Below are 16,166 nucleotides of genomic sequence, written 5' to 3' on the forward strand. Positions count from 1 at the left end.
AAGCACAAGGTTGCACATGCCCACTAGATGGCAAAAATGTCTGGGGTTCAATTTCAGTGGCTGAGGCCCTGGCATGCCAATCCTTTCTCTCTGTGTCTTTAAAAAAAAGTAAAATTTTATATATGTGTATGTGTGTGTGTCATGTATGTATGTATGTATGTTTAGGACTGAGGAAATGGCTCAGCAATTAAAGGCACTTGTTTGCAAAGGCTTCCATCTCAGGTTCAATTCTCCAGTAACCATGTAAAGCCAGATACACAAGGTATGCATCTGGTGGGTATTTTTGCAGTAGCAAGAGGCCACAGCACATACATACATCTTTCTCTAATTCTCTCCCTCTCTCTCTCTCTCTCTCTCCCTTTCTCTTTCTCTCTCTCTCACACACACACACTTTCATATAACTGAACACATTTCTTTAAGACATGCATGTTTTAATTTTATCTGGTTCTATTTAATGTGGATATTAAAAACTTAGAAGTTATAACTGTCCTGACTGTTAGTTCTCTTATACATCACTGGTTTGAAGATGCTCTCTAAGATCTGCTTTAGGATAAATACATGATTTTCCTAACTGTATTTTTTAATATTTATTTGAGAGAAAAATGGAGGGGGAGAGAGGAGAAAAAGATAAAGAGGCAGATAGAAATAGAATGGGTGAACCAGGGCCTCCAAACACTGCAAAATAACCCCAGATTCATGCTCTACCTTGTGCATCTGGCTTATGTCAGTCCTGGGGATTCAAACCTGGGTCCTTAATTTTCATAAGCAGGCACCTTAACTGCTAAGCCATCTCTTCAGCCCTACCTAACTATATTTTTAAATGTTTGGCTGGAGAGATGGATCAGCGGCGAAAGGTGCTTGCTTGCAAAACCTGGAGGCTCAGGATCAATTCCCCATTACCCACATGAAGCCACGTACACAAAGAAGTGTGTGTGCTGTAGGTCGGTTTCTGTGACAGGAGGCCCTGGCACACCCATTCATATTCTCTCTCTCTCTCTTTCTCCCTCTCTCTCTCTCTCTCTGTGTGTGTGCTTATAAATGACTGATGAAAACATTTTTAAAATAAATATTGTATCTTAAACTATTTAAAGAAAGAAATATCTGCTATCCACTATTGATACCTTCAATATTTATACACTATGTATTCAGTCTCTTGAAATTTCAGAAATTATATTATTTGCAATTAGCTAAGCCCTATTGGTTCTCTTGTCCTTAACAAGTTTAAAAAGAGCAAAATGCTATCTTGATCAAGATACAGTATTGTGATGAATTAAATTGTTTTTCTAGTATCACACAAGTCTCTCAAGGATTTGCTAAAGACTTTTAATAACACAACACTCATTTTCCCAGCATGAAAATTTTTGATTGTTTTGAATTTATCACATCAAAAACATTTCTCATCTTTTCTTAAAGTGAGACAATATACGGTTTCATATAATAAAGCTCTTATTTTTATGAACTACCTATTAATGTGAGCTGCAGGGAATCACACAAGAAAAAATACCTTTCCTAGTATATTGTTACACACTGAAAGAATACAAACTAATTTATAATTTAGCATAAGGCTAACATTCCAAAGCTATAGAACATATATTAACCATTCTGATCCTCATGAGATTGATCAAAATTATTCATTGTAGAAAACATGTAATGAAATGAGAAGTACCATATTTAAATTGAATGCAAAGATCAAAACTGTCAAAAGAATGCATATGTATGTTTAGTTCATAACATTTTATATATCACAAAATTCCCAATTTACAACCCCTTCTTCAATGAATCACATTGCCTTGCCTTGAAATATTATAATTTTAAGAAAATTTTTAATTAATTAATTTATTTGACAGGGATAATGGACATGCCTGGGCTTCTAGCTACTGCAAATGAACTCCAGACACATGTGACACCTTGTGCATCTGGCTTATATGAGTACTAAGGAATTGAATTGGGTCCTTAGGCTTTTCATGCCAGCATGTTAACCGCTAAGCCATATATAACATATTAAGTAACTGGAATGCATAAAGAAATAGAAATTGCAAAGGTAAAGAAAAATGAAAGAATAAAATTTGCAGGAAAATGGATGGAGTGGGGGGAAAAAAAAGTATTCTAAGCAAGGTCACACAAATGCAAAAGTCAAACTGCACATGTTTTCTCTCAGTTATGATTCCTACCTGGGATCAACTGGAGATGAGTGTAAATAACAGTAGTAAGCTGTCAAGGATATGGACATAAAGCTAGAATGAAACTAGAAGGAAGAAGAAATAGGGAGGAAGGAAGGGGAGTCGGAAATACGTAACAGGCTAGGTGAGGGACAGAATACAGGGCCTGGGAGGCTCTTGGAGGCGTACAGGGTAAGGAGGACAGAGAGGAAAATTACACAAAACTTTAGACAACATGAATCAGTTCCACAGCAACCCTTCTCCTGGACAGCATTCTACAAGACACAACCACCAGTAAAGGAGAAGAGGGGTAGAGACCCACACAGAAGTGTCTCCCGCAGAAAGTGGACAAAGTTTAATGCTAAAACCGTGAGCTCTTGCTGGTTAATCCCAGGCCCAGAACTGGGCTACTCCCCTCAGTGAGCTTTTGCCCAGGGAGACCCATGATGTCCCCAAAACAACGTAAGCCACTGAGGCCATTGCCAAAACGCTTGGCTACCTTCCCGAGCTAAAAAGTGGTGGTTTGGATGTAAAAAGTAAGACCTTACTCTGGTCACGGGATATCAGAATACTATACAGGAACTAAAGAGAAGCCAGCTCCCTCTTGGCGAGCCCTCACAGTGCTGGAAGGCATCATGGGGGCAACTTGGGGACAGTGGACTCTGTAAGCTAAAAGTCAACCATCCAAGCTGGAAGTACACACTTAACAATAGTGGCACCCAGCCTTGTGCAGGTAACCAGCTGTTCTCTGATGGAACACGAGACCCACTCAGTGAAAACAGAACTCACACCTGGAAACCAAATCAAAATCCCATGCTCAGGAAACTCAGTGTCTCCAGAGGGAAGCCTCCACTGATTTCTGGATAAGAAAGATTGGGCTTAAATACGAAAATGCCTCTCAAATAATTATGCATGTCCCCTTAATTTCAAGTGTGGTAGTTTGAGTGAGGTGTCCCCCATAAACTTAGGTGTTTTGAATGCTAGGTTCCCAGCTGATGGAGATTTGGGAATTAAGCCTCCTGAAGGCAGTGTACTGTTGGGGGTGGGCTTATGGGTGTTATAGCCAGTTTCCCCTTGCCAGTGTTTGGCATATTCTCCTGTTGCTGTTGTCCACCTAATGTTGACAAGGAGGTGTCTACCCTCTGCTCATGCCATAATTTTCCACTACCATCAAGGAGCTTCTTCTCAAGTCTGTAAACCAAAATAACCTTTTTATTTTTTTCTCCCACAGGCTGCTCTTGGTTAGGTGTTTTCTGCCAGCAAATGCAAACCTGACTGCAACAGTTGGAGAATCTGTTTTATTTTACACATTGCAGAGAAAAATGAAGAGATACAAGATCCATCGATATGACAAGAAAAGATACCTGTATACGTATCCTACCTGTGCCACCTCTGTTACATCTGCCAGGACCCAGAAAAACCACAGAGGAAGCAACGACACAAGAACTGCTCTCACTGTTAGCCTGACAGCCAGCTCCAGGGCAATGGCTACAGACACCATGGGTCAAATAAACCCGCCAAACCCAACATGGCTCAGGCAAGTTCACCGAAGAGGGGCCAGAAAGATTGTTAGAGCCACGAGTTGGGACACTATGCACACAGACATTGTCTCTTCCCCATAATTGATGGCTAACACCACAATGCATGACCCACAATCCCCAAAGAGGTGGGTCCCTGTGGAGGGGGGAGGACAGGGAGGAGGCTAATGATGGTACCAGCATGGCTGTTTACACACTGTGTACATAACTAATAATTTTTTTTAAAGCAGTTGTCCAAAGGCTACAGAGAACTGAACACTAAATTAGACTACTAACAGAGGTGGGCCACGGCTCAGGGAACACTGTGGAAGAGGAAATATAAAGCCTTTAAGAGCCACAGAGTGGGTAGGGATACTAGGAGGCACAGTCCTCCCTTCCCCACAGAGACTGACTGAGGTCCTCATGACCCCACAGTGAATACAATAACCCCAATGAGTAAGGCCTCCAAAGAAATGGTAGATGATAAAAGAGTACATAACCTTTTATAAAATAAAAATAAATCTTAAAATTTATTTTATTTTATTTATTTGAGAGATAGAGAGAGAGACAGATAGAGAGAATTGGAGTGTCAGGGCCCTCACCCACTGCAAATGCACTCCAGACTAGGTGGCATGCATCAACTAGTGCATCTGGCTTATGTGGGTCCTAGGGAATCGAACCTGGGTCCTTTGGCTTAGCAAGCAAACACCTTAACCACTAAACCATCTCTCCAGCCCAAAAAAAAGCTTTTTGGAAAAACATGCTTAAAAATGATTATTTAAAGCAAGCACTATGGCTAGAGTAAAACTCAGCGGTAAAGCACTTACCTAGCATGTGTCTAGTCCTAAGACTCACTCTGCATCGCAAACAACTAAATAATAAAGAATAATAAAGAAATTTAAGGCTGATGCTTATTGTGGCCATAAGCTTAATGACTGTTTCCTTAACTGCAAAAATTGGAAAATTAAAAATCAACTGTGCATGAAGGTCCTGAGAATTGGGGGAAAACATGTATACTTTTTAAAAAAATCTTGTTATCAGTGAAGGGTGACAAAAATTATGTGATTATATTAAAACTAAATGTTTTATGTTATTCTCTTATAAATTTCCAACTTTTAGACACTGTCTGCAGTAGGCATGACAGGTACATTAGTAAAATATTTAAACTCTACTGAGTTTCATTTTAAAAATATTTATATCTTTACCTGCAGAGAGCATTGGCACAACAGGGCATAGTGCCACTGCAAATAAGCTCCAGACACATGTGCCACTTTGTACACCTAGCCTTAAAATAATACGTGGGACTCAAACCTAGGGTTTTGCAAGCAAGTTCCTTTTATCACTGTGCCATGCCTTCATCCCGTAAGTTTTATTTCTATTTGGTCATTTTAAAATCATCTTGCTATAAGCTAATAACTAAAGTGATACCAAGGAATTAACATAGTTATGACAAGACACTTGAAGATTGTATAGACAAGGATTGTGCTTTTGGAGATAGGTGAGAAAAGAATTTAAAGTCCAAGCGCAATTATACTGCAGTGTACACAGGTAAGCAGTACCGACTCACTCCTCCTGCATTGACAGATCAAATCCTTGATTTCGTCTTTTTTAAAAAATTTTTTTGTTATCTTGGGCTGGAGAGATGGCTTAGCGGTTAAGCGCTTGCCTGTAAAGCCTAAGGACCCCAGTTCAAGGCTCGGTTCCCCAGGTCCCACGTTAGCCAGATGCACAAGGGGGCACACGCATCTGGAGTTCGTTTGCAGAGGCTGGAAGCCCTGGTGCGCCCATTCTCTCTCTCTCCCTCTATCTGTCTTTCTCTCTGTGTCTGTCGCTCTCAAATAAATAAATTAAAAAAAAATTTTTTTGTTATCTTTATTTACTTATTTGAGAGCGACAGACAGACAGAGAAAGAGGCAGGTAGAGAGAGGGAGAGAGAATGGGCACGCCAGGGCCTCCAGCCACTGCAAACGAACTCCAGACGCGTGCGCCCCCTTGTGCATCTGGCTAACATGGGTCCTGGGGAATCAAGCCTCCAGCCAGGGTCCTTAGGCTTCATAGGCAAGCGCTTAACTCCTAAGCCATCTCTCCAGCCCCTTGATTTCTTTTTAAAATCTATTTTGTATGTGTGAGAGGATGGTTCAGCAGTCGATGGCAGTTGCCTGCAAAGCCTGTCAGCCAGTCACGACCCTAAAACCAGAAGAGCATTCATCCATAGCAGTAAGAGAACTTGGCACATGTGCACATAATCACACACACACAACGCACACACGCACACACACACACACACATACATGCAAATACATGATAAATATTTTAAAATCTGTTTTGCAGCCAGGCGTGGTGATGCATGCCTTTAATCCCAGCACTCAGAAGGCAGATGTAGGAGGATCACTGTGAGTTCAAGGCCACCCAGAGACTACATAGTGAATTCCAGGTCAGCCTTGGCTGGAGTGAGACCTTACCTCAAAAAAACAAAACAAAAAAAATCTATTTTGCACTTTCAAAAATGTTTGGAAAAGGCATTCCTCCCTTCCTTAGCTCAGCTACCTTCTCACCATGTCAGACGGTTGAAATAAAGAATATGGCTTTTCTTCCCTGATGTTGGCTACCCAGAAGGGACAGACTGTGGAAAAAGCTGAGGGTTTGCTATGATACACAGAGTAAAAATAATCTGATAATCAATGGGAGAAACTGAAATGGACATTTGCACAACTAATCAAATGAAATCCTTATATTCCACTTAACAAAAAGAAATGTTCAAATGTACATAATTGCAGTTTTTAAAAGATATAAAAGAAATCAAACAATAAGGCAAAACCCAAGCTATTGAAATTCATAATTGGTGGTGAGAGAGTGATGACATTAATAGAAATGTCTTTTTTTCTCTAGATGTTTTTTCATATGGTAGTATGGATTTTTTTTACAATATTAAAATTGTAGGAATTGGGCTTGGAGAGATGGCTTAGCAGATAAGACACTTGCCTGCAAAGCCAAAGGATCTAAGTTTGATTCCCAAGAATCCATGTAAGTCAGATGCACAAGGTGGTGCATATATCTGGAGTTCATTTGCTGCATCTGGAAGCCCTGGCATACCCTCTCTTTCGCTCTCTCTTTCTCTCTCTGCTTCTTTCTCTCCATTTCAAATAAATAAGTAAATATAAAATATATTTTTTAAATTGTAATAATTAGCCACTAATCTGAATACAATATGAACCTCAGGACAAGAACTTTGTCTATTATATATTTAGGATAGACCAAGAGAGAGAGTGTGTGTTCCAGGACCTCCTGCCACTGTAGCATTTGGATGGAATGTTCTGTAGATATCTGTTAGGTTCATTTGTTCTATGACCTCATTTAATCCAGATGCTTCTTTATTTTTTGTCAGGATGACATATCCATTGATGAGTTGGGTATTGAAGTTACCCACTACACCTGTGTTTGGTGTTATCTGTGACCTTAAGTCTAATAATGTTTCTTTGGTAAAATCGGGAGACCCCATGTTGGACACATATATGTTCAGAATCACAATGTCCTCCCACGGAATGGTTTCTTAATCAATCTAAAGTGACCTTCTTCACTTTTCCTAAGTAATGTTAGTTCAAAGTCTATCCTGTCAGATATCAGGATATAAAGTCCTGCTTATCTTATAGGTCATTTTGTTTGAAAGGCATCCTTTTGCCCTAAGATATTGTCCATCATTTATGGAAAGGTGAGTTTCTTGGAGGCAACCAATAGTAGAATCCTGCATTTTAACCCAGGCTGCAAGCCTACGTCTTGGTTTTTCTCTCTAATGGCTTTCAATGTATTTTCTTTGGTTTTTACATTCAGTAGTTTAATTATAATATGGTGGTGAGAGGTTCTTTCCTGATTTTGTCTACTTGGCATTATAAAGGCTTCCTGTTTCTGTATTGGCATCTCTTTCTCTATTTGGGGATTGTTTTCTTCTATGATTTTGTTGAAAATACCTCCTATGCCTTTGAAGTGCAATTCTTCTACTATACCTTGAATTCTTACGTTTGATCTCTTCATAGTGTCCCAAATGTCTTGAAATTCCCATTCATGTCTCCCTATTAGTTTGTCTTTCTCCTTGTTGGACTATATTATATCTGCTACCTGGTCTTCTAGTTTAGATATTCTGTTCTCTCTTTGATCCAGTCTACCGGTGAGACTTTCACAGAATTTTCTATTTGACTTACTCTATTTTGCACCTGTAATATTTCTGATTGGCATTTTTAGTTATGTCTATTTGCTTACTCGTGTCTTGTATTGACCTCCGTATTTCATTAATTTGGTTTCGTGGGTTCTCTTGAGATTCATTCAGGAGTTTGTTTTCTTCTTTCATTTCTTTGAACATAGATATAATATTTTCTTTAATTCTTTGCTCAACACTATCTAAATCGGTCTCACTGAAGGTTATTTCAGATGGATTTATGATTTGGGGTGGAATTGTATTGCCTTAATATTTTTTTGTTTCAATGCACAGATTTTTGCATCTTGAGTTAATTTGATGCTTTGGTTTTCTAATTATCTACAGTATTCTTAGATGTGTAAATATGACTTTATATATCTTCTGGGTAGGAGTTTAATGTACCAGGTGTGGCTCTGAAGTGACCCTTGGTGTTGAGTTTCCAGCTATAGAAGTATTCAAGTAGGCTGGGTAGAGAAAATTACTGGCAAATTCCAAAATTTGACTGAGCAATACACATTCAATCAAAACCAGCATAGAGTATTTTTGCAAAAGTTGGAGTTAAAACAGAAAATCTAATAAATTCAAAGTCTCTAAGGGTGTGTGTTGCCCCCTAATCTTAATCCTGTCAACTGGGAGGCTGAGATTTCTGGTCTGAAATGGGTTCCAGGTCAGCCTGGGGTCAAGTGAGACCCTGCCCCCAATAATGACAGAAGAAAACAAAGGCCCTATAAATCAGGAAACACCAAAGGCAACAATAATCAACACCAAAATTTGTGTTCTCAAATAAGGGAGCTTATTTGAGAATGGTAAAACTGACCAAGAATACATCAGTCAAATCTCACACATAACCTGCCCTGCATGGAAGTTGAGATTAGCAGTCTAGTGCAGGCCTATGTACCTGGTTTGGTGTAAGGAGGCCCTGTGCCATTTTGAGATGGCTTCCAAACTCACCAATTCTGAATGCCCACCTTGGTCCATCTCTGTTGCACTGTGGAGTCGGCTAGGCTGCTTGGGTTGCCAGATCTGGTGCTCGGATCGGCTGTGCTGGGTGCTGGGTGGATGCTTTGGTGGTTCCCAGTACTGGCAGCCAGGGGGAAGGGATGGTAAGGCAGGGTGCCTGGAGTCGTGCCAGAGCGCTCAGCTGGTCCCATGAGTGTTCTCCTTCAGCAGCTGTTCAGCTAGTCCCTGCTATCTCCTCCTTCGGGTTTCTTGACTTTGTGAGGAGGCTGGTGTGTATGGAAAATCCCTTCACCTGGCTTCTGCTCTGGCAGCTCCATGACAGGCCAAATGAGTATGAGGACCAGGGCCACTGGTGCCAAGGCAGGAGCCAATTCTGGCTGGTTTCTTGCTTGCCAGAAGCTCTGGGTCTCCCTGCTTCTCTGCGGTGGTTGATAATTCTTTATACACCTTTGCTTTGGGGCAAAAGAGTATATTTTTCTGTTTTTCTGCTTATTCCCACCCCTCCCCCAGGCTGCTTTGGAGTAGCTGCTACGCTGCCATCTTACCCAGAAGTTCTACATGTGGCTACAGGTTCTTTTTCCGTGATTCCCTATGTCGAGCATTTTATGGACTATTGTAACAAAAATGTCACACATGGTATCAGGAGAAGATGCCACCACATGAATAAGATCTTCATACCATGTGTATTCATATTTAAAAACATTCATATACACTTGCATATATTTATTGACAGAATTTATTGAGAGAAGAAGGGTGAATAAAAGAAAGATAGGAAAGGGGCATGGCCAGGCTTCTTTTCATGTTAGTTTTCAATAATATTCTAGACCAGCACGAATGGGTATAAGCCATGACAGCAAACTCTTCTAACAGCCATTAAACCCCGTGAAATGTGGCTTTCTTGTGTTTTCTGCATACATTTTTATGCTTTGGTGATAATCCAGCCAGATTTTAAAAGTTCTCTTTTACTATTTAGTAAGCATTTTAAGAATTCTGCATGCAGAAGTTCATCATATTCTCAGAAAAAAAAAATGAAATAGTTTTTTTTAAAAGGAAAACCTTTTAGCTATGTTCTCTTCAAGTGTGTTTTTAATTCAGAATGGAACAACATATCTGAGCTCCACAGGTAAAAATATTATTCTGCTGGGAATAATGGGGCATGCCTTGAATTCCAGCACTTGGGAGGCAGATGCTGGAAGATCACCATGAGTTCGAGGCAAACCTGATACTACACAGTACATTCCAGGTCACCCTGGGCTAGACCCTATCTCAAAAAAAAAAAAAAATTCAAGAAAAAAATATTATTCTAATAAATTAGATTACATTCATCATTTGAATTATAAAATGTGATACATTGTACACCTGTTTTACAAAATAGTAACATCTTCATTCCTCCAACAAATTATAGTAAGCCGTTCCCATAAACCAGATGTTATTCTGGGTCTGAGGGATTTACTAGGAACGGATGAGTCAGAAGTACATGCCTCCACGGGAAGTATATTCTTGTGGGAGGGTACACTGAAATCGTGTTAACTTCAAGGGATAGCTTCAGTGTTAGGGGTGGGGGAGACATTTGGGCAAAGCCTAAGAATGGCAAGGGAGTGATACCTAAGAGAAGGAACTTTCCAGGCAGAAAGAACACATACGCAGTTCCCGAGTTAGACATGACAAGTTTGAAATACCTATCAAATATCCAGGTAAGAATACTGAGTTACCACATATACCACTGCAATCTTTCCAGCCATAAAGAGAAAATCAAATCATGGTATGTACAGGAAAACAAATGAGACTGGAGATCATTATGTTAAGCAAACTAAGCCATGATCAAAAAAAAAAATAAACAAGGGCTGGAGAGATGTCTTAGCGGTTAAGGTGCTTGCCTGTGAAGCTTAAGGACCCAGTTTTGATTACCTGGGTCCCACGTAAGCCAGTTGCACAAGGTGGTGCATGCATCTGGAGTTCATCTTCAGTGGCTAGAGGCCCTGGTATGCCCATTCTCTCTCTCCCTCACTCTCTCTCTCTCTCTCTGTGTCTCAATCTCTCTCTTTCTCCTTCTCTTTGTCTCTAATAAATAAATTAAAAATTTTTAAGGTTTAAAAAAATAAACAAGTTTTTAATGTCTTCATTGTGCAGAATCTGTATTTAAAAGTCAGGGGCTGGAGAGATGTCTTAGCGGTTAAGCGCTTGCCTGTGAAGCCTGAGGACCCTGGTTCGAGGCTCGATTCTCCAGAACCCACGTTAGCCAGATGCACAAGGGGGCACACGCGTCTGGAGTTCGGTTTGCAGTGGCTGGAGGCCCTGGCGCGCCCATTCTCTCTCTCTGCCTCTTTCTCGCTCTCTCTGTTGCTCTCAAATAAGTAAAAATAAAAAATAAAAAATAAAATTTAAAAGTCAGGAAAGTATAATGGGGACCATAAGACAGGAGGACGAGATATTAAAGAGATGGGGTTATGGGATTCATATGAGATGAAAACAGATGAAAGGACTCTAGGCAAAAGAAGGGGACCAATAGGAAGAGGGCAGGGGGTAGAGAAGGATGGGGGAAGGAGATGGATAAACTAAAATGGTATAGGGGCTGAAGAGATGGCTTAGTGTCTAAGATGCTTGCCTGTGATGCCTAAGGATCCAAGTTCAATTCTCTAGTACCCACATAAGCCAGATGCACAAGGTGGTGCATGCATTTGAGGTTCATTTGCAATGACTGGAGGTCCTGGTGTACCATTCTTCCATCCTTTCTCTGTGTATGTGTGTGTGTGTGTGTGTGTGTGTGTGTGTGTGTATAGATATAGATATAGATAGATATAGATATAGATATAGATATAGATATAGATATAGATATAGATATAGATATAGATATAGATATAGATATAGATATAGGCATAGATATAGATAGATATACACACATATATACATGTATATGTGTGTGTCTGTGTGTATAATAAGTAGACAAATAAAATATTTCGTAAAAAATAAAGTATAATGATATAAATGTAGGAAAAATACCACTATTACTCCACATGACCCCACAGTGAATACCAATAACCCCAGTCAGAAGGGCTCACCATGGGATGGGGGTGGAGGAACGGGAAGACAAGAGTATAACCCAATAGGAATATGACCAAGTTGCGCTATGTTCATATGTTAAAGTACAAAGCATCAACAAATGTGTGTATGTCTATAAGAATCACCGAAAGTGCTAAAAGCAAACCTAAGAAAAGAAATGCTGTGTAAGCAGTTGGGCATGGGCTGGAATCTAAGAGTACAGTAACGAGGTTAGCACATAAAGCTATGAGCTGGGTAAAAAGACGTTCCTTGGCCCTATAGAAAGCATCAGGAGCCAGGCGTGGTGGCGCACGCCTTTAATCCCAGAACTTGGGAGGCAGAGGTAGGAGGATCGCCGTGAGTTCAAGGCCACCCTGAGACTCCATAGTGAATTCCAGGTCAGCCTGGGCTAGAGTGAGACCCTACCTCAAAAAACAAAACAAACAAACAAACAAAAAAAAAAAGCATCAGGGGTCCTAAGGCTCCTCGAAGACGTTGAAATACTGTTGGACATCATAGGGTGATCTGGAAGAACACTGGCACGCACCAATCAAAGTTGAATACTGGCGGTATTACCAAGTTTGCCAGGCCATCACTAAGAATAGGTAGTGGGTAAAACCATTGGCGGAAACAAGGACAAGGAATAGCAAAACCAGTGAATCAGAAACAGGTAATCGGCATACATGCCTATAACTTCTTTTGGTGCTGTAAACAAAAACCCCAAACACAAGCAACTTATGGAAAGAAAGGGATTTGATTCTGCTGACAGTTTCGGGGGAAGTTTCACTGTGGAGGAAGCCTAGCAGGCCATGGACATAGCCATAGGGAGGAAGCTGACTAAGCACAGCAAGTGGGGTTGGGCTAAACCCTCCCCCCAGACCCATTTCCTCCAGCAAGGGTCCACCTCCTAATTGTCCTACAGCCTTCCCTAAAGGGTACCAGCAGGCTGGGGACCAAGCATTCAAATACATGGGGCTATGGGGGACAATTTACATTCAAATTATAATGACTGTACACCAAAATCACCAAGAATAATTGTGAGAGAGGATGGGGCCTGGTGTGAAGTTTCATTCAGATATGACAGGGTAGGCACAAATCAGTAATGATTGCTAGAAGACAGGAATGATAGTTAGATGACGTGAGAGCCATAGCTGAGAATTTGGGGGGCAGGAGAATGGTCTGGAAGCAGCAATAAGGAGCAAGAAAGGCACTTCCTCATCTACAACTCTGGAGGTGAGAAGGATGGAAGTAGGCACAGCACCATTTCAGAGAGCTTCCCGGGAAGAAATGCCCACCAGACAGACTTCAGGGATGCCAAGAAACTAAAGGAAGACTTTAAGAGATAAAAAAAAAAAAAAAAAAAAAAGGAGGGGCTGTAGACATGGTTAGTGGTCACGGTGCTTGTCTGTGAAGCCAAAGGACCTAGGTTTAATACCCCAGGACCCACATAAGCCAGATGTACAAGCTTGAGCGTGTGTCTGGAGTTAGTCTTCAGTGGCTAGAGGCCTTGGTGTGCCCCCCCTCTCTCTCTCTCTCCCTCTCTCTCCCTCTCCCTCTCCCTCTCTCTCTCTTCCCCCTCCCTAGCTCCATCCCTTAAATAAACTAAAAATATTTTTAAAAATAAAATAAAAGATAAAGAATTTAGGGTGTTTTTTTTCTGGTTATTGAGTATGAGTCATGGGTGCACAGTAAACAAGTTTCAGGAGTAGAGCAGAGAGGGTGAAATCAGAAAACACATTGGTAATTACCATGGTCAAGAACAGGGCTTTAAGGCTGGAGAGATGGCTTAGTGGCTAAGATGAATGCCTGTGAAGCCTAAGGACCTAGGTTCAATTCTCCAGGTCCCACGTAAGCCAGATGTACATGGTGACACATGCGTCTGGAGTTCCTTTGCAGGGGCTAGAGGCCCCGGCATGCCCATTCTCACTCTTACCCTTTGCCTCTAATAAATAAATAAAAATAAATCTTAAAAAAAAAAAAAAGACTAGGGCTTCAGTGACCATAGGTGACAGTAAGTCCATTTGTTTTATGGACTCCAGTGCAGTGTTGTAGGATACACTTAGTGAAGGTCTCAACACTATGAACTTGACACTGAACAGTGATGGTCAAGCCCTGTTTAAGAAAGGAGGTGTGGGGAAACAGACAGCTGAATGTCAACACTCAAAATAAGGCCAGGAGAATTTTCAACCCCATCAGTAAACTAAGAAAGTGCTCTGCAAGATGTTCTTTAAATTTCAGCATGATGTTGTCGTCTTCAAAAGCGTCGGGCTCCATTCACAGAACACGTGGGACACACGCAGCCCACAGGCTATGGACCTGACTTGCCTGCATGATTCTGTGTTAACTCCAAATGGCACAGAATTGACAGACTTTAATGTGTCACGGTTAAGAGCTGCAGACCTCTGCTTTCAGTGCTATAATATTTCAAGACTACTACCTATTAAAACTGTTGTCCCGGGACTGGAGAGATGGCTTAGTGGTTAAGCGCTTGCCTGTGAAGCCTAAGGACCCCGGTTCAAGGCTTGATTCCCCAGGACCCACGTTAGCCAGATGCACAAGGGGGCGCACACGTCTGGAGTTCATTTCAGTGGCTGGAGCCTTGGCGTGCCCATTCTCTCTCTCCCTCTCTGTCTCTCTGTCTGTCTGTCTCTCTCTCTCTCTCTCTCTCTCTCTCTCTCTCTCTCTCTCTCTCTCTCTGTCTGACTCTTTCTGTGTGTCTGTGGCTCTCAAATAAATAAATATAAATAAACCAAAATTATTATACACTATATCATGTGTGAATATTTCCCAGCATTTACTTCAACACATAGACACTCAATTCTAGGCTCAATTGAGACCCAGTATTCCATTACCCTGTTAGCCTCAAGTTATCTGGTTGATATCCTGAAGTGATTTTAGCCAGGGGACAATACAGAAACCAAAATTTTCAAACAGATCTAATGTATCACTTCAAGATTCAGTTGGATATTCACAAGTTTTAATATTCATATTCTCTAGATTAATGAAAATGTATTTCACAGCTCACAAATGAGCTTCCACTTGCTACTTGAATCCTTGTAGAATAACTCCAACAAACACAGGATGGTAAAACTGAAGTGGCATAAAGAAAATTTTACTCAGTAGTATCTTGAAAAGCCAACATGGATTTTTGTTCTGCAAACCTGAAAATTTCCCCCAAAATCAATCGAAGATTCACTCTACAAAAAGAGTTCTCTCTTAATGATGGCCTGAAGCACAAGAATATTGGTAACAAGTTTAAAAGCGAGGAGACTACAGAATAGATTCTTCGAATCGATAGATCCCTTGGTCTCCAAGCAGTCTGCGCATTCCAGAGACTTTCCAACTGCACTTTAGAGACATTAAAGTATCATATGTAGTTTCTTTGGAAGAATGTATGTATTTTAAAGACAGCAATAACTCAACTTCTGTAAATGAATTTGTCTTTACAACTTCCTACAACATTCAACATTCACACATAATTTTAAAAACCTACCTTCTCAAATTCAAATAAAAGATCAACTGAGCCAGGTGTGGTGGCAAACACCTTTAATTCCAGCACCCGGAGCAGAGGGAGGAGGATCAAAGTGAGTTTTAGGCCACCCTGAGACTACATAGTGAATTTGAATTCCAGGTCAGCCTGGGCTACAGCAAGATCCTACCTTGAAAAACCAAAAAAAAAAAAGAAGGAAAGAAAGAAAAAATTTAAAAGTAGGGCATAGTGGCATACACTTTTAAAATATTTTATTTATATTTATCCATTTATTTGACAGAGAAAGAGAGAAAATGGGCGTGTCAGGGCCTCTAGCCACTGCAAATGAACTCCAGATGCATACACCCCTTTGTGCATCTGGCTAAAATGGGTCCTAGGGAATCAAACCTTTGCCTTTGCAAGCAAGCACCTTAACTGCTGATCATCCCTCCAGCCCAGTATACGCTTTTAATCTCAGCACTTGAGAGGCAGAAGTAGGTGGATTGCCATGAGTTCGAGACCAGCCTCAGACTACACAGTGTATTCAAGGTCAACCTGGGCTAGAGTGAGACGCTACCATATATATATCAACTGCTGCCAGGCCTCCATAGTTGTTCCCACAATCTCTTTTTAACTTTTGACAAGGAAATGATTCTGTTCCATACGAATTGTGATTAAAATCAGGAAAAATCACCAGGCTGCTACTAGCATTTACCTCGTGGAACTCACCAGATTCTCTCTGAAATCTCAGGAAAGAGGCCGTGGGTTGTAAAGGCAAGCCAGGATAGGTTGGAAGGGTCTGTAAGAATTCCAATGACCTGTTTCCAAAACAT

At 40.8% G+C, this 16,166-nt stretch overlaps 1 protein-coding gene across 1 annotated transcript in view; it reads right to left on the bottom strand.

Moving 5' to 3' along the window:
- Iqcm (IQ motif containing M) overlaps window positions 1-16,166 on the bottom strand; it is a 311,800-nt gene that overhangs the window by 234,811 nt on the left and 60,823 nt on the right. Inside the window, exon 5 of the mRNA XM_045130639.1 lies at window positions 16,063-16,151. Within this exon, the coding sequence (XP_044986574.1) occupies window positions 16,063-16,151 (89 nt within the window). The remainder of the gene's footprint in view (window positions 1-16,062; window positions 16,152-16,166) is intronic.

Source organism: Jaculus jaculus, chromosome 12 (assembly GCF_020740685.1).
Source record: "Jaculus jaculus isolate mJacJac1 chromosome 12, mJacJac1.mat.Y.cur, whole genome shotgun sequence".
Classification (NCBI taxonomy): Eukaryota; Metazoa; Chordata; class Mammalia; order Rodentia; family Dipodidae; genus Jaculus; species Jaculus jaculus.